This window comes from Carassius gibelio, chromosome A2 (genome assembly GCF_023724105.1).
Source record: "Carassius gibelio isolate Cgi1373 ecotype wild population from Czech Republic chromosome A2, carGib1.2-hapl.c, whole genome shotgun sequence".
NCBI classification, from domain to species: Eukaryota; Metazoa; Chordata; class Actinopteri; order Cypriniformes; family Cyprinidae; genus Carassius; species Carassius gibelio.
The window spans coordinates 28,200,453-28,224,247 of record NC_068372.1 but is presented as its reverse complement, the minus strand read 5'-3'; the positions used below and the strand labels follow the sequence as shown (position 1 = coordinate 28,224,247).

Below are 23,795 nucleotides of genomic sequence, written 5' to 3'. Positions count from 1 at the left end.
ATTTACTAAGACTTGAACTCAAATTAAAATGTAAACAGAAAAATAAAAACTAATTCAAAATATGAATACATTACTATAGTAGCTCAATGACACAATAATTATATAGAGTTGGCAACTAAATTAAAAAATATAATGTTAAGTAAAATACGGCTAAATAGAAATATATATGTGTGTGTATATGTATGTAAGTAACAATTATGTATGTAACATTCGTGGATATATATACAGTACAGAGTGTGTGTGTTTGTGTGTGTGGGGGGTCCAAAGTAGAGCCACTTTTAATTCCGCTCCTTTTCAAACTAGCTGTAATTTAATATAACTGTTGTATCACAGCTCTTTACAGTAACTGCACATAAAAATTACTGCTAGTCACTCTGATATGCTTACAGTACTCTGATCCAGTTCTGCCAACAGCCTCAGAAACACATTCAGAAAGTGCAACAGTGAAGAATCAAAGATTATTATTAAAGTTCAGCCATTACAAAAAGTGTAACTTACAATGTCCACCTTCTTCAGGCTGGAGTTATCTGTTACTGCACCAATCTCATTTATGCTAAAAACACAGTCACTGAGTTATTGCTTTAAAATATTTCCCTGGCCTCAGCTGAATGAAAATGCATTTCATTTAATTTTTTGGTTGAAAATAAGATGGCCAGGAAATGGAGTTTCCTCTTATTACTGTGCACTCGTCCCTTCAGAATACAGATTATATGTCTGCATAGAAGTCATAGTCGACTTATAAAGCTTTGAAAAAGACCTACGATGCCCATATTATAATGCCCATATTATAATTATTATCCATTTATATCAGTTTAAAAGTCCTGATTTTTTGCATCTTTTAGACTTTTATGGATATTATATATATGCAATAACTAAAACGTTCAAGAAACTGATCGTCCCTGTATGTGAGTAATCTGACGAATAAGCATTTCTTTCATTTCTACATCAATAATTTCATTTCAAAACACATTCGGTAGTGCATAATCTGTTATAAAAACCATCTTTTTTCATCTGTTTTACTACTGATCACGTCAAATTTCATTGAGTTTTTTTCTGCCGTCCATTCCCTTGATAAGTATGTCAGAGTTATTGTACCATTCTGGCTATTAGTTTGCCAAGAGGGTGTTAAAATTATGAATTACATAGAGGGTGAATCTCACAATATGTCCAGGTTGTATTTCACCCCAAATTCAAAAGAGAGTTATTATTTTGCATAAAACATTTTTAGCTTGGGAGCATTAAGTCTTTTTTTTTTTTTTGGCTGAGACAGAATTTTGCATGATTCGTTTTCCTAAGAAGAACAATCACTTCCACTGCTGACCTCTGGCTTCTCTATATTCAGCTTGTACAGCACTTTCTTTGAGAGGAACCTACAAACAGGAAGAACAGTAAAACATGAACCGAGTTTAAGAGAGATCGACAGAGGATCTGCTGGAGGAATTAACACATCTCAATACCAACCTGGAGAAGGAGTTGTCAAATATGAGAGTATATTCTCCAGGGTTTCTGATCTTCAACTGACCCTGAATTGTTTCCTTATGTGAGTTACATCTCGTCAGAGGGATCACAACCTGAATGAAAAAGAAGAACCATGTTTGAGGATCCATTCGTTATTACGCTAAGGCTGTCCATACATCATCACCATCTTCTAAACACGTTAACAGGTTATATAGCAAGGGCTGCATTCATTTCAAGGGTCAAGTTTCAAAGTTCAAGGTCCTTTATTGTCATTTCATGTTTCACACATGAAACCAAATTTACCCTCAGGACCAGCAGCGTACAGAAACCTAACACACTGCTGGTCCGGAGGACAAATTTTGTTTCGTGTGTGAAACATGAAATGACAGAAAAAAAGAAAACTTAAAATTCTGAAATTTAATAATTGAAAAAGTAAGTGTTTTCTATTTGAATATTTTAAATTGTAATTTATTCCTGTGACGCAAAGTATGGAATGATATTCCGGACATTATTCAAAAGGAATTGCACGTTGTATTTGCAATTGCGTTTTCAATTTGTGGACGCATAAAATGTGACATAATCCAAACGCAAATGCAAATCGCGAATTACCGTTTGCATTTTCGTTTAAGCGAACGCACAGTGTCTGCCAAATTTAAAATGGAAATGCAAAGTCTGTTTGCAATTGTGTTTCCCATATCTTACGAGCTATGAGCCTGTCATATTTAAATAGCAATATTAATTACCACATTGCCTTTTCACTCTCTCTGCACTGTTCATGTAAACTGCCAAAACTCAAATGGAATCGCAATTCCTTTTGCATTTGAATTTCCAACGTCTACACGGAAACCTGTCAATCAAGTGACAGGGGTGGGGCCATTTTATTGGGCGTGTTTGCATTGGGAAGTGACGTCACTCACAGTCGACGGTAATATAATATTTAGTTTCATTTGTAATGATTGTATATACACATTTCCCTGAACTAAGTACATTTCTGCTGCTATTATTATGTCTAAATGAAAAATGAAAGGAGGCAGTGGTATTTCATATCCTTTTTTGTTTTATTGTAAATATACAGTGAGGAAAATTGCAGTAGTCAAGGCGAGCTGACTGAAGTTATCGAGTACGCTGCTGTTTGCAGAATTACCGGACCTGAGTCCTCGCAGACATCACACTATTTATGCATTATATTTGTATAAATATACATAGCTAAAACATCAACAAACTAAATATTTGATTAGAATACTACTAATAGAGAGCTAGCATAGTCAATTTAAATGTAAGCAGGTTTAAATTGGCTGGACAGCAGCGGTATGACATAAGCTGGCACTCTGGCACATGGGCCAAAAAACTGAGAAATGCTGATGAATTTATGGCAAAAGCTGCAAGCGTGACAGCACCACATGTCATGCGTATGTTACCTTGGCCTGTTCTAGAGGAGTATCTAGGTTCTCTCTGAACACCACACTGAAGGCAATGCTCTTGGGCTCAGAAGAGAAGACCCAGCTGATCGTAGGACCCGGATGTGCAGCGGTTATGAGAATGAGACTGTAGCAGCTGGACCTGATGAAGAGTTCTCTGGACTTATCGCCAAACTGAACCAAGTCCTCCACACTGAACGGCACGGACAGCCTGTGAAACAAAACACAGAGCTGGTCATGGACATGAATAAATGTTGCCATTCAACAATATTATTAACAACAACAATAATTATTATTTTTATTATTATAAATAATAACAGTAATTACAAAAAAAATCTTAAGGCCATCAGGATCCATCATGAGCGTTGTGTGTCTAACTAATAGTGATGGGAATTAATAAATATTGTAAAACCCGAATTTATTTTAATTTATTTTGCAGCAATACTAATGCTTATTATTATAATCAAAAATCATTAGCACATCAGGATCAATCAAGAGTGTTTTTTTTTCATGCACAATCATTTGAATGATATTGCAATACTAGATTTATTTATTTTTAACAACAGCAACATTAAATTAAATTTATGCATTTAGCAGACGCTTTTATCCAAAGTGACTTACAGTGCATTCAGGCTATCAATTTTTACCTATCATATGTTCCTGGGGAATCGAACCCACAACCTTGCGCTTGATAAGGCAATGCTCTACCAATTGAGCTACAGGAACACTAACATTAATACTACTACTAATAATAATTATTATTATTATGAGTACATGAGTGTATATATGAATATATGCATTATGTGTCTCACTCACTGTCATGGGAATGAATAAAAACACTAGATTTATTAATTTTGCACCAATACTAATCATTTTAATAATAATATATAATGACAATAATTGTGCAAAGATCAAAACGGAATCAGGACCCATCATAAGCGATGTGTATCTGACTCACATCATCTCTCCAGATTTCAGCAGACAAATCTCAGCGTCCTGAACTGAGCCAATCAGCTCATCTGAATCTTCTGTGCTGGTGATGTCACTGCTGCTTCTGCGAGACATACAGTATATGCACGTACATGTCATTTCCTGTGATAAACTTATCTAACCACAATCTAAAAAATAGCACACTTCATCGCAAGTGATAAAATGAAACTGGAACAAAACTAGCAAGTTTCACTATTATGTTTACTTAGTGGTACATTAAGACACACTGGCAGGCACCATGTGTTCCTGTCAAATTTGCTCTGATGAATGAAATAAATCCAATAATGAAACTGAGTTCAGCTCAGCAGGAGCAAATTCAATTTTGCACGAATTCAATGCATTGTGTTTAGTGCAGAGAATCTGGGCTAACAAGACAGTTGTGTGTGTGTGTATGTGTGTGTCTCACAGCTGTTGTCTCTCTGTGGGCAGCACAGTGGTGTGGCTGTCCTGGACACAGTTCACCTCCTCTTCTGTGATGATGTCATATGCTGTGTCATCTGGTCGAGGGGACTTCAGTGCCCCTGTGAGGACAACATTCATATTACATACAGAATTACAACCCATTATAAGAAAGAAAGATCGCACTTTTACATTTAAGGCATTAAACAATCAATTCACAGCACATATCAAATCACATAAAAACTCCTTGATGGATACCATCTTACCTGGGACACCAGGCGTGCTGGTCCGTGTAGGGCTTGATTTTGGGCTTTGGGCTGAACGTACAGGACTACCCAGATCCGCATGTCCAGGACGGCGCTGACCGAAGCAGTCCTTACAACAGCGCACACTGCTACTGCCCTGGTGGACACCTGCATCATGACTGAGGCAGTTGTAACAGAAAGGGCGACCACAGGACCTGTTCAAAAATATGGAAAATACAAAAGTTATTATTTTGAACTTTCTATTCATCAAAGAAAACAGCACCGTTTTCACAAAAAATACAAACTGTTTCCAACACTGATAATAATCAGAAATGTTTCTTGAGCAGCAAGAATGATTTCTGAAGAATCATGTAACACTGAAGACTGGAGTAATGATGCTGAAAACTCAATAAAAACATTTATTACAGTATTTACTGTATTTCTGACTAAATAAATGCAGTCTTCTTTCAAAATCTTCTTAATAACCCCAAACTAGGGAAGTCATGGCCTAATCAGTGTGTGTTCACTGCTGTGTCTGTGCACTTTGGATGAGAAAAATGCAAAGGCACTAATTCTGAGTATCGGTCACCATATTTGGCCACATGCCACGTTACTTTCACTTTCACTTTTGGATACTGTAGTTACAAATTTTTAATGATACAATGACAATTATTATGGTTTAATGCCTACATACAACAACAATTAAAATAGAGGAAATATTGTAATTTGAACAAAAATGGTAATATTTCAAAAATATTATATTACATTTTAAATATTATGTTACATGAAATGTTTCGTAATTAAAAACAAGTTGTATGATTTACCAGTCATAGCAAGTAAGGGGTTGTACAAGTATAATGAAGGTTTACAATAGCAACTACAAAATCAGAGGACACTCTTATCTCTCTTATATAAGAAACTGTGACATTCTGTGTCAAACACAGCTTGCACAGAATTACCTGGCTGTCACTGGCAATTTCTAGGTTAAAATTAGGTCTCAATATGCCAAAATTGTATTTCAATGCATCTAGCAAATGAAAGCCAGAAGAACACCATTTGCCAAAAATGCCATTTGCTCTTAAAGCTTTACCCCTGACCTGCAACTATGTTTGCGCAGCATCCAGCTGAAGTGGTTGTGGCAGCTCAGACAGTATGTGACATCTCTGTCGGTTTGTTCCTCCGTCCTCTGTTTCTGTTCAAACTCCAGTGCATCAGACTTCTGCCATAAAGCATCTTTGTCCCTACAGGGGGTGGCAGAGTTCTATGAAGAACAGCTTGCAACAACTCAGCAGATACAGTAAAGGAATTTTCAAATGCATTTCTTTGGCTTGTAGGGAACATCAATTCTGATGTTCTAGATAAACATTTAAGTGGAAAAAAATATGGTAGGTAACTACAGTATATAGGTCACCTTATGAGCTCAATGAGCCTCTCCTCCAGATTCTTTTTGGTACGATAAAGGTCATCTATCTCAGCAGACAACTTCAGTTCAATGGCTTGCTTCTCCATCGCACTTCTGCTTAAGTTCACGCCCAGTTCATTACAAGACTGCTTTGCAAGAGCCAGTTCCTCCTCCGCTCTGACAAAAAAAAAAAAAAAAAGATTCCGGCCAGCAGATATTTAAAACAACTAGTAGAAAGTGTTATAGGCTATTTTTCTTCATATATATATTTTAATGTATTGACTACCTCAAAAGCAGTACAGAAATCTCTTACCTTGTTAAGTCCACTCTGAGAAATTTTATCTGTTCCTCTTTCTGATTTATAATAATTTCAGAATCACCAATGAGGGCATCTTTCTTTTCAATCAGCTGACTGTAATTGCTGTTGGCAGACTTTTAAACAAAAAAAAAATCTTGGATTTAAAAGACTTCTAATCTCAATAATTAGGGTTGGAAATATTTAGCTACCTCAACATGCCAAATACTTGATATAGAACAATGTCAATATCATATTTACATAGAAAAACAATTAAAAAGCACTGCAGTGGAAAGTGAAAACAGTAAGGTAATGAAACAGCAAGTAATGTGAACGATAATACGATACAGATACCAACCTCAAGCTCCAAAACTTTGGAATCAAGACTTGAGACTTTCTCGACTTCGTTGTCCAGCCTCTTCCGTAATGCATCAAGTTGCTCATTCAGACTCTTCAGAAAGACATTTAAAAACAGCCTGAACAAAACAGAAAAAAAATCTACATCTTTGAGAATTTTTACTTTAATTACCTGCACTTGATTTTGATGGTGCGCAGCCTCATCGCTCAACTGGGACCTCAGTGTGTCCACTTCTCTCTGTCGTGTCCCTTGGACGCTTTTGGCTTCCTCTTCCACCTGTTCAAGCCTCCCCTGCAACTTCTGCATGGCTTCTGGGAGTCCATCAGTCTGCTTCAGCTGCTCTTGGAGTCTTAAATTATCTTTTCTCAAGGCCTCCATCATATCACTTAGAGTTTCCACCTCCTCCTGTGCCTCCATCTGTAGCTCCGGCAGTTTGGTAGAAAGCTCTTCCCGTCTCAACTGAGCCTCCTGGTTCTGCCCCGTCAGCATGCAAACGTGAACTCCAAGCTCGGCGGTCTCAGTGTTGGTACTGTGTAAGACCTCATTAGGCTCTCCATTCTCAAGCGCAAGCGTGCTGTTCTGCTTCTTCAACTCGTGAAGCTCTTCCCTCATTTCAGTCAGGTTTGTTTGGATATCTACCTGCACAAGAGCCTCCATATCCCTCTCCTTTACCAGAGCGTCCTCTCTTTCCCGACAACGAAGCAGTTCCTCCACATGCCTATGGTTTAGCTGTTCCACCTGGGACTTTAGTTGCTCCGTCTGAGCCTGGAGATCCTCTCTGGAGGCTTCTGTCACTTCCTGCAGAGCCTGGATCTTCATTCTCTCCTCTGAGCTCACCAATAGCTGCGCCCGGAGCTCCTTGACTTCTTCCTGGAGTCTGGAAACCTCCTTCATGTTGAGCTGAAGTTGGGCCTCAGCCAGAGCCAACCTGGAAGTGGATTCTCCATTATCAGATCTTGATGATTCACTGTCTTCTTGTAGGTGTCTAGACGTTGTTGTCTTGCCACTCTCATTGAATTTTTCCAACCTAGATATACTCTTCTCCCCAAGTTGTTCAATCTCAGTTTCCTCGCTGTTCATCTGGCCATTCTGGATGCACTCCTCAAGATTTTGGTTCTCCATTGTCAGTCCAGCCAACTCCAATCTGGTTCTTAGTTGTCTCTCAGAGGCCTGTGTGGCAATCAGTTCCCTCTCTAGGGCGTTTTTGGTTTGCACCAACTCCTTGCCGCTCTCCTCATTTCTTTTCACAGTCTGGATCAGCTTGCCATTGATCTCCATCAAACTTGTGCACTGGTTCTTGTACTCTTCCAGTGTCTTGGCTTGCTTTTGAAGGCACTGACTCTCCGCAGTCAACCGCTGGTTGAGATTCTCCAGTTGCAGGATCTTCTGGTTTACGCTGGACAACTCAGTCATCTTTCCATTCAGTTGTTCCTCAAGTACACTTTTGTGTTGTAGCTCCTCTTCTATCCTTTTCTTGTGCTCCTCCAGTTGACCTTCCTTGGCCTCCAGAGCTCTCTGTACATCCTGCAGCTGAGTCCGTAGGTTCCCTGTTTCCCGCTCCTTTAGAGATAGTGCTCCCTGAAGGCGGTTGATGTTCATCTGCAGCTCATCAGCCTGCTGCATTGCAGTTGTTAGTTCTTTGTCGGCAGACACTCTACATGTGTCTAGCTTTCCTTCCATCTCCTTAAGTTTCTCCTCCTGAAGCTTCAGCTCCCGGGCAAGTCTCTCAGCTAGTCTTGCCCGGTCTTCACTTTCTCGTTTACACTCAATCCTTTCTTCCTCTGCCTCCTTTAGCTTAGTCAGGAGCTCTTGGATCTTCAAGGCCGAGTCGCAGTAGTTGGAAGCCTGCTGTCCTTTTTCGTTCAGAGCTCCATCAAGCTTTGACAACAACTCCATGTTCCTGTTCTCTGCAATGCTCAGTTTGGCTTCTAGGTTGCGTTCTGAATTCTGTAGAGCCTCCAGCCCCTGTGTGGTGGTATGGAGGCGATCTGTGCACTCTCTAACAGCTTTCACCACCTGCTGCTCTTCTTCTTTCTCTTGATTAGGACCTTTAGCCAAGAGTTCCTGCTGGTCTTTGACCACGGCCCTCAGATCAGCTGCTTCACTAGTGAGTTGCTTGATCTTCTCTTGGAGCTCTTGTTGTTTTAACTCTGACTGGTCAAGCTCAATACGCAGGTCCTCAGAAGCACTACAGGAAAACTCACCTAATTCCCCCAGATCACCTAGAAGACTGGAGCCGATATTTTGGCCTGGAAGTAACTCCTGAGCTTGCTGCATGAGAGAAAAATGGTTGAAATGAATCGAAAGTGAATATGTGACTGCATTCCATTAGGAAAACAAAATCTAAACCATAAAAGAAAACAAAATGCTTTCACTCACATTGGTCTATTGTTGATACTGAGAGATATAAAAATATTGTTAATGTGGTATTAAATCTAAATTAAATTGGTTGTACAAACAAAGAAAAATAAACAAATCAATTTAATATAAAAAGCATTTAGAATGCCATGTTTTATGCGATAAGATTTACATAAGATTAAATACTTTTTAAAAGTACTGAGTTTATACCATAATAGCCAAGGTACTTATAATACTTTATAATAATTGCCTTTTTTCTTTTCTTTTTTTTTTACTTCTGACAGACACACTTGAAAATCTAACCCTTTCCCATATTGTAGGCATGTATGCCAACAATGTGAATATGCAACAGTGTTGTTATCGTTAAATATACTACAACTTAAAGTACAACTTGTTTTTATTTCTAGTAATTAAAATCATATAAATAAAATAAAATTTAAAAAAAATAATAATAAATACATATTAACACAAAATGTATAAATGAATTGATACTGCCAATCTCTATTTATGGATATTAAATATTAGGTACAGAGACCAGAGATTATGAGTATATGAAGTGATCACAATGAATTTTCTAAAGTCAAAGGTGTTTCTAATGTTATGAAACCTGTGAGTAACTGCTAACCAGACTGTTCACACTAGAGCAGCGACTGGGTGGTTTCCACACATGGGCGGCTGAGATAGCTGATCCCACAGTCTTTCTGTATGTGTGAAATGCACATAAAAATCATGTAATTTCTTAGAGTCTTAATGTGTTGAAATAGTGACTTTATTATTGTGAAATGCATGTGTTAAATCCTCATGAATTACCTTGCAAAAGTGGGCCAGTCAGAGTCAAGGTCGTGACCTCGGGACGCTACATCAAACTGGACCTCATTAAGTTCATAAAGGTGGTTAATGATATCAGTGTTCAGATGGGACTTCAGGAAGGGACTGCGTTCATAATACCACTCACTGTGAATGACACACAAAAATCATTACCACTCGTAAACAAGAGTAGAGTTCTCAGAATGCTTGTTTCTCAGAGATATTACACCCTGGGCAGCTCTACAAATTTAGCTTTCCTTTTGTACCATAAAAAAAAACACAAGAATTTGGACAACTGTGTTGTCAGTATTACAATTAAAATAGCTGACATGTATCTATGCTACTTTGAGACAAGAAGTTTCTTGTTTCAGAGAAGTGAAAGTGGGTGAAGGAAGAGAAATTAATGTGTGAATGAGTTTGTTCTGAATAAACATTTTCAGGTCTTTTAAATAAAGAGCAGCTTTGCACTAATGCATTAACATTCTCTATTCAAATGACTATGTTGTGCCATGTGCAAAAAAAAAAAATAAAAAAAAAAATAATTATTGGCAATTTACTGTAGACTTATTTGCTGAAATCTTCTAACCTGCTAAAGATTGGTAGCAGAGCATGCAACTCTTTTCGTGCAAGCACTTTGTTTTCGTGTGAATATTTTGACCACACTTTAAAGCCAAATGTGGTTGCACTTTCCACCAAAATGGTTGTTTACATGTTTTATTCTAAGTCTCAGGCATATGTGCATCACATCAGTGTTATTTTACTATAATGGAGATACTATCATAGTTTTTATTCATATTTTCATTAGTTTGCAGTTTTTTTCATTTTTATTTGTTTAGTTCTGCTTTTTAAAACATGACTACATACTGTAGTTTTTATAAATTTTTTGCTTTCAGTTTTCTTTGTTTTGGAACATCAAAATAAGAAATGTTGCCTTGGCAACTAGCTGAAATAAAATATGTTTGTGATTTGCTATATTTTATATATATATTTTAACGTTTATTGCAAGTAACTAATGCTTTTTTATGCTTTTTGTATGTTTTTATTAACCTGGGTCACATGATGTACTACTGCTATTATTTATACTAGAATATCATACTTCTACATTCTACCATCATTATAACTTCTCATGTTAATTTTTTGTTCATATCAAATAATACACATTTTACTAGACATTTAGTGGAAATACAAATGATTTGTTTACTTTAATAAAGCTACAGTATGCATTTGGAGTAATTAATCAATCATCCAGTACAAGTTCCCACTAAGTAAGTTTACATTTTTGATGAATACATTACCATGTGGTTTTGTAATTGATAAGACATTGCTGAAGAGTGTCTGCCAGCCTTTGGTGCACCAGACAGTAGCGGATGAAAGCCCGTCCTTTCCCTAATGAAGTCTTCAACTAAATCACACAGGGTAAACACAAAGGCCATGCATTAAATACGGAATATATGTATGTTTTTAAATGAGACCTGAGCATGAAATATGTTCTGGATAACTTACAGTCTTATAAATTACACAAGTTTCTGCCTGACCACAACACAACAGCTTCTTATCTGTTGATCACATCCAAAATACCCACAAGATTCTTATGGTAATGGAATGAGAAACAATAACAATGCACATTGTGAACATCATAATAGAGCTAACAACAACTGACAATTGTTTTTTTTAGTTTTGAAAGGAAGCAGTAACTTGATTCAAAGGTCAATGTGCAGATAATCTGCTTAAACATAAACAGTTCATGCTTAAAATATACAATTCCTTATTTTGCACTTTTATTCCTTTTCAGTATAAGACACATCAAACTTTGGCCATTTCAAGCAAATAATGAATCAAGAAAAAGATATTGATTCTGTTCTGTTGATCCAGGCACACTTGGAAATGAAAGGTCAAGCTGAGTGCACTGCATAGTGGGCAGTGTTGGGGAGTAACTAGTTACATGTAACGGAAAAAATGTGTCATTAAATTAAAGTTACTTAAGAAAATGTTAAAGATTACAAAGGGGATTACATTTTAATATTTACACACACATCCACATACAAATGTAATTGATTTCATTCCCAAATTGCAGTACGGCCGTATAATTTCCACAATGTAGAAACACAGTCGAATAAATCAAAAGCAGGTCAGTACACTTGAATCAAAACATGATATGGACTAGTGTCTGTGAATACTAAGCCGTATTCATAAAAAATACAATATATAAATCCTGCACGTTCTGCGTGTCTGTGGAAATCAGGCGTGGACTGGACATCGGGACAACAGTGGCCTGGCAGCTGATTTGGCCCGCTATTTTAATATTATTGTTGTATAATTGCCTGCCGAATGTACTAAAGCGATTATTTCCACTGATCAGAGTTATCAATGTGAAAGAGAGACCGGAGTGGACTGTGGAAGCTGACAGGTGAAGCAGCAGCTCAGTTTCATCTGTAAAGATGCTATTGTAGTTTTGTCTTTCTTAACTTAGTCAATGAGCAGCAGCACATTGCTCATCAGTCATAACTCAGCATAATGTATAAAGCACATCATTTGTATCTATTTTAATGTTACAGTAGTAATTTGGAAGAAAGATAAACCTATTATATAATAGGGTTAGGAGGAGCTAGGGCAGACAACAACACAACCCTTGCGAAAATGAACATGATTTTACTATAAATCCAAAGACAATGGTTATTGTATTACCCATGGTAGCCACAAATTAAAGAATAATAAACAAATCAATTTATTAAAAAACAAAAACAAATGGTAATCCATTTGTCAAAACATAAAATAAAAATAAAATAAAATAATAATATGGTTACTGTACTTTTACTATAATAAATGCATGGTTAATTAAGGGGAAAAACATGACTCATGTTCAGTTTTAGGATTTTTCTATAAAGATATTGTAGTGATGTACTAATATTGACATGTAGGCAATAGAAAGTATAGTTTTGGTAAATCTTTAGTATTAAAATTATGAGAGAGAGATATCAGGCCAAAATAAAGAGAAATTGAAGTGAAGATGCAGTTCAAGACAGAACTTTGAATTATTTTGCATGTCCCCAACCTAAAGATTTAAACCTTTTATATGTCAGGTCCATACAAAAAATAGAGTTGTACATGTTGCACAATTTGTTTGTATGAGATTTCTCCTTCTGATTTTTTTTTCCCCAGTCCGCCACTCGTGGAAATTAATGGCGCAGACATGCAGTTTCTTTTACTCACATAGGCCTACTGAAGCTTGCGGTGTGTTCAATATATGAGTACATGAACACATAAACATAATCTCTAGAACTGCTCTGAGTCACTTCAGTTTACTTGTTTTGAGAAAACTATCGTCATATCATATACAAAGATACAGATATGAACGTATGCTTATTAGATAACCATATTTGAGCTGATTTATATGCTTTCATTTATTATGATTTTTTAATTTAAATTTTTTTCCCCAAACCATTGTTAGATGCAGTGTTTCCTGTAGTTATGCAAAGATTTGGTTTCAAAAACAGCATCAGTAAACAATTTCTTATGATTTTAAATCTGCACTGAACTTCAGATCGATGTCAAAGTAAAAGGCGGTACTAAAGTCTGATTTTGTGGTGGATGTGTTCAACTTTGATCATCTTAAATCATGTGATGAAGGGTTGTGAAAGTCTGACAGTGTTGAGCACTACTGTACGGTTAACCCTGCATGGTGTTAACCTTAGTAATAAAAAAAACTTAAATAAAGTAATTGAAAAAGTGACACTACTACTACATTTTAAATAGAGTAACTTGTAACCTGCAACCTATTAAATTTCCAAAGTAAACTTCCCAGAACTGATAGTGGGATACAGTATTCAGTGCAGTGTGATCTGGTTTTATGCTGCACATTTTGGCAAATGCAATAATAGGACATTTCTGCATTCAATGCACATGCACCTAGTATTGTACACAGTGCATGCAGAAAAGGTAGCATGGTAATATGCCAAACTAAACAAACAATGTCCTCTGTCTGTAGATGGAGGATTACAGTGGGTGACCAAAGAGCACCAGGTGGAAACGTTACACTAGGTCTGGATCTGTTCTGGATTCGAAAACTGCATTTTAGTGACAAATGAATTCTGAAGAATTTTTGTATGCATTAACAGTTGTTCTTTAAATAAGGAAAAAAGGATGGCCTAATAATTAATTAAAATATAATCCGTGAGTAATACCAGTTAATGTCTAAAACTGATTGTGTTGGGAACAGTACACAAAAAGAATGATCAGCTTTAATCTATTTACAGGTAGGTTGGTCTGAGATAAATCAGCATGTTGTGGGTGATGCCTAGGTGGTTTTTAGGGTGGTTCAGGTGGTTTCTTACTGACTAAAATCCAAAAAGAAGTCAAAACGGCTCTCCTCTATAATATTCTAGTCCTAATAAGGCTCAGGTCCCTCCGTCTATGAGTCTTGTCACTTAAAAAAGTAATCGCACACACCTACCTTCAATAAGCTACACAATTTGTCAGTAGCAGAAATGATGTGGGATGAAATGCATGCTAAATGTAAAAAAATATATATATTTAAAGTTTAATACTTAAGCATAGTACGTATATTTAATACTTTGTAGTTTAAAAAAGTTTATTTTAACATAGAGGTTCGTCTCCCACAATATGATCATTAAAACCACCTGTTTTGGTAAAGGAATAAAATGCCTGTGTGTACAGTATAATGTATAGTTCTTTTGTCTGTGAACTTTACAATGATCCTTGAGTCACTACTGCCAGTCGAATACCTATAAATCACATGACCAACCTGAAGCTGAATGTCACTGCTTGTTGCTTTGAACCCTCCAGAGAGGTGCAAATAAAAAACGGATGTAAAAAATGTCAGAACACAAGCAATATGAAAGTGTGAAAGAGAAGTGAAAAGGCAGGTTGCTGCCAAACACACACTTGCTGAAGACAGTTTTGGGCTCGTGCAGTAAATTACCTCAGGGATTGATTTGACAAAGCGAATGCCATCATTAGCTCCTTTATTCTTGGCCAAGCAGTCACAGAAATAGTCCCAGTAGTCTTTCCTGCTGCCCAGAAATGTGGTCCTCTCTTTCTGGTCAAACTGGACACAGCGTTCAACAGGTTAATCTCAATGCAATCACTCTTAACATGATTTTTTGTTAAATATGAATGTGGAGATCCCCAGTCATCCAGGTCACCATCAATTTTATATCAAACAACAAGAAACTAGTTCACTGGTAACAACTGAATTTCACAGGATATTCTACTTTTTGTAAAGTTACAACTAGTTCCACCAGAAACTTTTTTAACATATCTTTTTTTTTTTTTATTGTTGGCAAAAAATCTACAGAATTTATATATTCATTAATTGTACTATAACTATTTTTGGTAAAAGTAGATAAGTAAACTAACTCTGAAACAGAACTAAATGAGGTTTATTAAACTAAAACTGAAATGAAAATTAATTAGCGTTATATGATTAAATGATATGCAAATATAAACATTTCTAAAACTTCAACTAAAATTAAACCACACTAGTTCCACCAGAAACTTTTTCAACATATCTTTTTTTTTTTTATTGTTGGCAAAAAATCTACAGAATTTATATATTCATTAATTGTACTATAACAATTTTTGGTAAAAGTAGTTAAGTAAACTAACTCTGAAACAGAACTAAATGAAATAAATGAGGTTTATTAAACTAAAACTGAAATGAAAATTAATTAGCGCTATATGATTAAATGATATGCAAATATAAACATTTCTAAAACTTCAACTAAAATTTAAATGAAAACAGAAAAATATAAAAAAGCGTATTTAAAATATTAATAAATACTACAACAGCATATAAATAATACTTTAAAAAAATTAAACTTAAGTCAAATTAAATGTCAAATTAAGATGAAATGAATATGTACTTAACCAATTATTTTAAAAAATAATAATAAGTAGAATTTGTTTTGTTTTTTGTTTTTTCTCCCGCAAATAATTGGACCCTTATGAAATCATGGTAAAATTTACATTAAAAACTTCACTTTTACTGATAGATAATATTACAATGAAATCAGAGAAGACACAAAAGGCAAGGATGTATAGAACTTTATCTGAATTCTGTGGAAATTTCTGCCGAATACTGTAGTTGCAGATTTCACGCTGGATACAATAACTTCAAGAAAGAGCTCCTGATGATGAAAGAAAACTCAAGCATTAAATGTCAAACGAGTTTAAAGACTGTGCCGTACCTGCAGGAGGTACTCCAGCTTATAACAGAACTTGTGAAGGCTGGAGCTGTCATCTGTAATGGGCTCTCCAGAATCATAATGTTCTTTGCTCAACTCAGAAACTGCTTCTGCATAAACAGTTGGGTTTTAGCAGAATATAGACTGAAAATGTGAAGTTATTTGTTTTAATCTCCTTTAAAACAGCTCGCCTCATTTAATATCATAAGAGGTTGCGTGAACATTTTAAAGCCAGGAACAACAATTCTGCAAATTTTAATAACATCTAGGGATTTCAAAGACTTAAACAGGTCTGGAAATCACAAATTCAAGTTTTCTCTGACAGAGGGAACTTGCGCAATTAAATGCACATGACAGTTGTGAAAATAGTGTGTAGATCAAAATAGTGTGTAGATGATTACAACAAGTAACACTGTACAAGTTTGCTGAACACTAAGCTATGACTATATTTCAGAGATACAGAAAATGTACTGAAATTTTGCAGTGTCTCTAGAAAAAGCTAAACATGTGTGATTGTACCATGCAAATCTCTGATTATTCTCTGCAGCTGATTCTCTCCCACTGTACTCATGGTAGGCTGAATCTGTTAGTGTGGATAGTTTATAAAGTGCCTGTAAAATCAAAGGGAAAAGAAAAAGGCTGGTACTAAAATAATTAAAACAACAATAAAACAGTAAACTTTAAAAGGTTTAACAATGTGACAAAATAAAACATCCCATAATTTTACCATTTTATTACTGAACTTATTTGTATCATTAAAAAAATAATAATAATAAACAAAAAACAGAATAATGTACTGATGTAATCTTGATGTACAGTTTTACTTTTGTTTTTAAACGTAAGGCCGGAAATTACAATTCCTTTAAAAAATATATATTGTGATTTCCATGGTTATAAATTAAAATTATAATTCATATTTTTCATATATTTAAATATTAAAATGAGGCTAGGCAGGCACCTGCTGAACTTTGCAACTTTGGCGTTTAGCGCTTCAGTAACATTTCTGACAGAACTTCAAACTATCGTCAGTATAAATATATGTATATTTGATAAACATATGTAAATAATGATAAATAGATGTAAATGAAGACATACTTCATACAGAAAGACGATCTTCCTCATCGATTATTTACTGCAGATACAACCTTGCTGTCATTAGAGGGGGTGGTACTAAGATGGACTGACAGCAAGCTCATCCAATCAGAGGAAAGTGAAGGAGCAGATTCTTTCGGAGCGCACCAAGTTTGGTTGCACGAAAGCAAAAGAAACGCAGTAAATATGTCATGTGATGATCAAGTGCCGCATCACTACTAACACAAACACATTTCAGTTGTTCACATATATATGTTATGATTTAACGTGCTATAAGTGTTACTGTATAACTTAAAAGAAGATCAAAACCAGTAACGATCAATAATTAGTTTTATCAATTGCTTCTGTAGAGTCATTTTACGAAGCATGTGCTTTCAAAAAGAGATCAAATCAGGGCTGATGCATACAGTCTTATTTTAAGTTTTATTTTAATAATGAATTTATCCCAATCCATATTTAAAATATAGGCTACATAGGTCAATTCAATGTGATTTTATTAATATTTCTTTATTCAAGTCCTTTTTGACTAAGGGCAAGGTCCCTCCAGATCTTCAAAATAAATGCATGCTACAGTATAAAGGAACAGAAAATAGGACATGGGGATATTGGTTCTTTATTTTGAAGAATGGGAGCTCTGGCATCATTATTGTGGGTTGTACTGTTTACACTGATACTCTAATAGGAACAGTCATCTTGAAAGTTTCATCCTTTTTAGATTTAACTCTCATTCAGTCTGCAATCAACTATTAATATATTCTTTGGATAATTTCATAAAGGTAAGAGATAGCTCAGCATGCAGAATGAATTCCACTGAGATACATTTTTTAATATTAGATTTGCATTAATATTATGTTCTCAATATCTCTGAAGTGCATGTGAAAAAAAAAATATGTGCAATTATCAATGCAATCGCTGGTTATTTCTCCAGTTGGTTAATATTTAATATTTGAGTTAGTAAGATCAAATAGACAGATAGACAGACAGACAGACAGACAGACAGACAGACAGACAGACAGACAGACAGACAGACAGACAGACAGACAGATAGATAGATAGATAGATAGATAGATAGATAGATAGATAGATAGATAGATAGATAGATAGATAGATAGATAGATAGATAGATTTTTTTAAATCATTTGTGAAATGTATCAGGAATTTCTGAGCGAATTTGTCCCCAATTATTTTTTCAGTGTATATTTATGCATCGAGATGACAGCCCAATCAGTGACTGAAAATCTGTATGAAACATCTTACATGTATTACTGTTACTATCCTTTTGACATTTGTATCAAGACAAATGTTATCCAGTTTGGGAAAGCCATCACCCTAGTCATTTTCCTCATCGTCGGTCTGTTCAGCTGTGTGGGAAACACAGTGGTTTTTGTGGGTCCTTGTGAAGTATGAAAATCTGAAATCCCTCACCAACACGCTTCTGTTAAATCTGTCTCTCTCTGATCTCATTTTCACCTTTGGCCTGCCCTTCTGAGCCCACTACTACATGTATGGCTGGACTCTTGGAGACCCTGCTTGCAAAGCAGTTAACTTTGTGTTTGTGTTTTTTCGTTATCGCTTTTGTGATCATTGCTTTTTGCTAAACTGTGATCTTGGGACGGCTACTTCGACCAACATCTCACACTAGTAAAAAGACAGTGCAGCTCATCCTCTTCATAGTGGTGTTTTTTTTTCTTGGGATGGGGGCTGTACAACATGGCCATATTTCTGGACTCTCTGATTTCATGGAATATCTCTCCTTTTAATGATTGTGAGCTGATTAAATCTATAGACTATTAGAAGCACATCTCTCAGGTGCTGGCTTTCTCCCACTGCTGCCTGAATCCTGTGTTTCATGTTTTTATGGGGACAAAATTCAGAAACCGCTTGAAGAAAATCTTACCTATTTTCTGTAAGAACAACACAGAGGTTCAGAATCGATACAGCATGCTTGATTTCTCCAATGGTGAAGAAATATCTATGTTTTAGCTTTCTATGCTTAAACAAACTCTCAGTGGGTTTGAACAATGCATGTACTGATTCCCGGCAACAAAATGAATGCAATTTAAAGTGTCTGTACAATAAACTGATTCGAATACTACAATTGCATGTAAAAAGCAAAAAAAAAAAAAAAATCTGTGATTCAATCTTACAAGAAGTTGTTATATTCCAGGCATATTCATATTGTGGGCTCAGATGTGTTCTAATCGGACCGCAAGACATAATTGCAATGGCATGCAGCACCATTTTACCATTTCTAAATTAAGTGAGCAGTGCATCAAAACAATAAAGCTGTTCACACCGCAGATCTCAGGGCCATTTATTGTAATGAACTTTCACCTTTTTATAAAATTTTTTACCCAGAGCCAGTTGTGATTCATTCAAGCCCTTTCCGTGTGCATTGCTTCTCTATTAAGACACTCAAGCGACATTAACAGAAACAGAAACACAGTGAGCAGCAAATATATATCGATACTTTTGCTAAAGCACTGCAGAAAACAACAGTAGTGCAAATACAGTTATTTTACCTATCATATATAAGTATATGACCGTTCAAAACGTGACATCTACATTATGTATTATTAATCGGTATGTTAAAATGAACATAGAATTATTGAAATTGGGAAAATTATTTGTAGATGACAAGGAAAAACATCATAAACATTAAAATGACTGGTTAACTGTTTCCTGCACATGATGAGAGTGTTTTGATTATGCTTGTTTAAAGCAAAATATTAAAATTATGCAGACTATAAGGGAGAAATTCTGTATCTTTTCTGTCACATGGTCTTCTGTCTTAAATATGTACAGTATCTAAACATTAAACATAATAATAGTTGATAAAAAATCTGATCTTATATTTTAATATTCATATTGGGATCAACTGATGTTTTTTATATATATATATATATATATATATATACATATATATATAAACATTCTCAGAAGTAACTGCCCTGTGGCTCTGAGGACCCAATGCCTTGATATTTTTGACTGCATTACTGGTGTCCTCTGGAAAGGAAATAATGAGACCAGACCTCTTGGAACTTTAATTGAATACCCCTGTTATATACATTTAGTCTGTTAAAATTATTTGCATTATATATTTGATTTCTTTTATACGTAAATAATTGAAGCTACAAAAAATGAACAAATAAATTGATGTTTATATACAGTGGTGAACATGTAAGCTCTTTACTGCGTTTGTTAACTTTAAACAACATAATGGCTTGTATACATGTCTTTAACATTATTTTTCTATTTTCTTTTGCATTTTTTTAGCAATTTTTAATTTATTTTAGATTAACAGCTTTAATAAAAAAAAATGTAAATATATAAATGTAAAATGAAAATGCATAACACATGCAATATTTAATGTGTGTGTGTGTGTGTGTGTGTGTGTGTGTGTGTGTGTGTGTGTGTGTGTGTGTGTGTGTGTGTGTGTGTGTGTGTGTGTGTGTGCGTGTGTGTGCGTGTATGAAATTTGACATTATCTCGCAGTTTATGTGTGAAACTTAAACTGAATGAATCATTATCGTTAATCCTTCAATTTATTGATAAATTAATAATTTATCAATAAGTGATTTATGAATGTTTTAGAAAGCATGTACATTTAGTATTGCACTGCAAAACTAGGCCTGTAGCATCTGTCATTAATGTAACTTTTGAGTCACTAACAATAAAAAGAAATTGCACCTAACCACATTGCTGCTGGTTTCCTGATATACTGTGGTTCTTTGATCTACAACTGGGGTCTCAACTTCTCCTTTCTTAGCTTTTACCTTTAACTTTATTCACTCTCATAAATAAGACACAACGCTGTCACATTTACAAGTACATGTTATCTAGTTGTCCTTATTAATACCTTTTGAAAGGGTACAGCTGCCCACTGCTCCAGATGTGTCTTCACTTGAAGGGGTTAAACTGTTGACAGTTTTTCACCTTTTTTTTTTTTTTTTTTTGACTTTTGACTTTTGACTTCTGGAATTTTAAATATACATGCAAACAAATAAAAATAATTATAATAAAATAAGGACACTGCATGAGAAAAACCTGTCAATATGTACAACCATGATAAAAATATTTTTTAAAAATGTCAAATGTAAAAAAAAACTATTCAGGAAACATCTGTCAGGATACTTAATAGACCAACCATAATCTTAAAATGATGCCAGTAAATGAGTTCTGTTTTGTAACTATAAATACAATATAAAATGCCTGCATGTTTGCTCTGGCATGTTCTTATTGAGGTTTCTATGAGTGCTTCCTGCAAGAAACTTTGATCAACAAAACATCTTTGCATCTATGCATTTCACATTGCTATACTTGAAGTGAAATATTTTTCCAATAAGATTTTTTTTACATAATAACAATAATAAATTGTTTATAATTAAATAATCACTAATCATATTTGCCAAAGATCATTGACTGATATATTTACAGACTTGGCGACTTGAATTCTTTTAAATCATGTGCATGAACTATTCGGTGACTAATGGTCCTGAGATTTGGTTCTGACAATACTTTGATGAGTCACAAAAAAAATGAAAATACATTTTACCAGCAGCACTTCTGTTAATTTCTCAAACTTGCAGCTGTTCTATGGATCAACTGACCACATCACTTTGGCACTTCAGTCATAGTCAAACAGTCTGTGGTTGGCTGATTCAGTGTGATCTTCTGCTATGTGTTTTTGGTTCATCAAATGCTCTGGAAATAGCTCAGGATGCGAGTAAAGTTTAATCATGTGACTTATTTTGCTTTCATATAGTGCAGTATTGTTAATAAATTGTCTTCCATCTGCATACTAAAGGTGTTTATCTGTGCTATTCAATGAACATCAAACAAAATCACAAAATAATGGCCGTTGTGATACTGTAAGATAATGGAATGTCATGAGCCACCTCTTTTTTAGTGAATCAAACACATAGTTTCCAAATGTAGATGATCGAGTTAATTCTTCATATGACAATGCGTTCAGGTTTCATTTTTAAAACATGAATGAATTTAATACACTTTCACTTTTATGTGTTTAGTATTGTTGTTTGATATAGACTTTTAGAGCAAAATGAAGGCCTGTTATGGATTGTTTTTACTGCCTCTAAAAAGACCGAAAACTTAATTAAAAGTCTTTACTTTTGAAGGAACTGATTAAAATTAATATTTTATTTAAATGGAAGAAGAAGTTGGCCTAATGCAATTGCATTTCCCGCAAATATTTATTGCAAATCACTGAGGAACTGGAATTGCTCAAATTTGCAATAAATATCTAACTATAAATATATTTGGCGGCTTGACAAAAGGATTTAAATTTCTCAGAAAACACATGCTGCCATGCCAAGCCACTCTCGATTTATTCATTGTGAAACTGCATGCATTAGCAAAAAGGAAATGACAACAGTAACAGAAGTGTGATTTCAATTGTCACTTAGACTATTTTCCTTAAGCAGTTATACAACCGAGTCAACCAAGACCTTGAGGTAGGCATTTCACGTTCTTTCATTCTTACTATCCTGTGTATACTACCAAAGATCCAAGATGCAACAGCTGCATGGCTTTTCGACTGTGATTGCTTGCTTTTTACATTTTCTACATCATGCAAGTATCAGAAATTCCATTGTGGTAAAATGCATTTATTTTTATGCTAGATGATGGCGTTAAATTTTACCAACAGCCATGACGATAATTACTCATATCCATATGAAGACCTAATCTCAATGTGTGAGGCCGACGACTATAAAATGACCACTGGTGTGTGCTACGCCATAATCTTCTGCCTCAGCATCCTCGGAAATGGCTTTCTCGTGTGTGCGCTCACCTGCTACGAAGACCTGAAAAGGGTTACCAACCTTTTTATGTTCTGTTTGGCTCTTTTTGACCTTCTGTTCACGCTGACGTTGCCTTTCTGGTGTGTGGAGCTTCTTCATCATTGGGTTTTTGGTGACTTCGCCTGCAAGATCATGACCGGGGCCTATTTTGTAGGCATCTACGGAAGCCTTATCCTCCTCACGGCCATGACCCTCGACCGTTTTGTTGTGGTTGTGGTCAGAAGCAACTGGCTAACAGGGAGACGAAGGCTCAAATGTTCAAAAGTTGCCTGTGCTGGTGCCTGGATCATAAGTTTGATTGCTTGTCTGAGAGATTCAATAGCTGCAAATGCACAAAAAGTGCATATCAAGACATACTCTTGTGAAAGCAACAGTATGCATGACGAAAAGGCTGGATATTATGCACAGCTTATTATGCTGTTCCTCATACCATTTGCAGTCATTGCTTTCTGTTACACCAAAATCCTCATGACTCTCATGTCAACGTCAGCCAGGCATAAATACAGGACTGTGATACTGGTGCTGTGCATTGTTATAGGTTTCTTCATATGCTGGGGGCCGTATCATATCATCATGGTGCTGATGTCCATCTATGAACCTGACCCCTGTGAAAGTTATCAGCTGCATGTTACCTTTATCATCTGCAGGATTCTGGCGTTTTCTCATTGCTGCATAAATCCAGCGCTGTATATTCTCAGAGGGAAGTACAGAAACCTCTTGTCCAGCTTCTTGTTCTGCTCTCCTGAACTCAGACATCCGGGGCTCTACAGAAGAACAACGGATCCCAGCGACTCCAGGATTCATCCGTACACCACCGAAGGAGCTCGAGAAAATTGTGCAGCACAACAAACAAACTCTCTAGAGCTGAACACACTGAAAACACTGTAGAAATAATGGAGACCATAAACATGATACATTTATTTATTCTGAAAAAACAAAACAAAAAAA

At 35.5% G+C, this 23,795-nt stretch overlaps 2 protein-coding genes and 1 pseudogene across 4 annotated transcripts; 2 read left to right on the top strand and 1 right to left on the bottom strand.

Annotated features, from left to right (window-relative positions):
• Positions 1-288: 288 nt before the first annotated feature.
• LOC127936241 (FYVE and coiled-coil domain-containing protein 1) lies at positions 289-22,999 on the bottom strand. 3 transcript variants are annotated; one of them, XM_052534181.1, is made up of 18 exons: positions 22,869-22,999; positions 16,453-16,544; positions 15,937-16,043; positions 14,670-14,795; positions 11,026-11,132; positions 9,734-9,877; positions 9,531-9,624; positions 6,737-8,836; positions 6,566-6,658; positions 6,226-6,344; positions 5,922-6,089; positions 5,608-5,751; positions 4,532-4,725; positions 4,273-4,387; positions 3,835-3,930; positions 2,877-3,087; positions 1,462-1,571; positions 289-1,370 (listed from the first exon to the last, which is right to left on the bottom strand). In XM_052534181.1, exons 2-18 carry the CDS (start codon positions 16,502-16,504, stop codon positions 1,292-1,294), a joined length of 4,059 nt encoding a protein of 1,352 aa, XP_052390141.1. In that variant the 5' UTR covers positions 16,505-16,544; positions 22,869-22,999; the 3' UTR covers positions 289-1,291. The 3 variants fall into 3 exon arrangements, with proteins under 3 accessions (XP_052390141.1, XP_052390140.1, XP_052390142.1); XM_052534180.1 differs by lacking the exon at positions 22,869-22,999 and adding an exon at positions 17,029-17,144; XM_052534182.1 differs by lacking the exon at positions 22,869-22,999 and adding an exon at positions 17,029-17,144 and having other exon boundaries at positions 9,549-9,624.
• Positions 17,523-19,203, top strand: LOC127936309 (chemokine XC receptor 1-like; annotated as a pseudogene).
• LOC127936277 (chemokine XC receptor 1) lies at positions 22,015-23,739 on the top strand. Its single transcript, XM_052534183.1, has 2 exons — positions 22,015-22,499; positions 22,668-23,739. The coding sequence occupies exon 2, from the start codon at positions 22,668-22,670 to the stop codon at positions 23,733-23,735; it is 1,068 nt and encodes a 355-aa protein (XP_052390143.1). The 5' UTR covers positions 22,015-22,499; the 3' UTR covers positions 23,736-23,739.
• Positions 23,740-23,795: the final 56 nt, after the last annotated feature.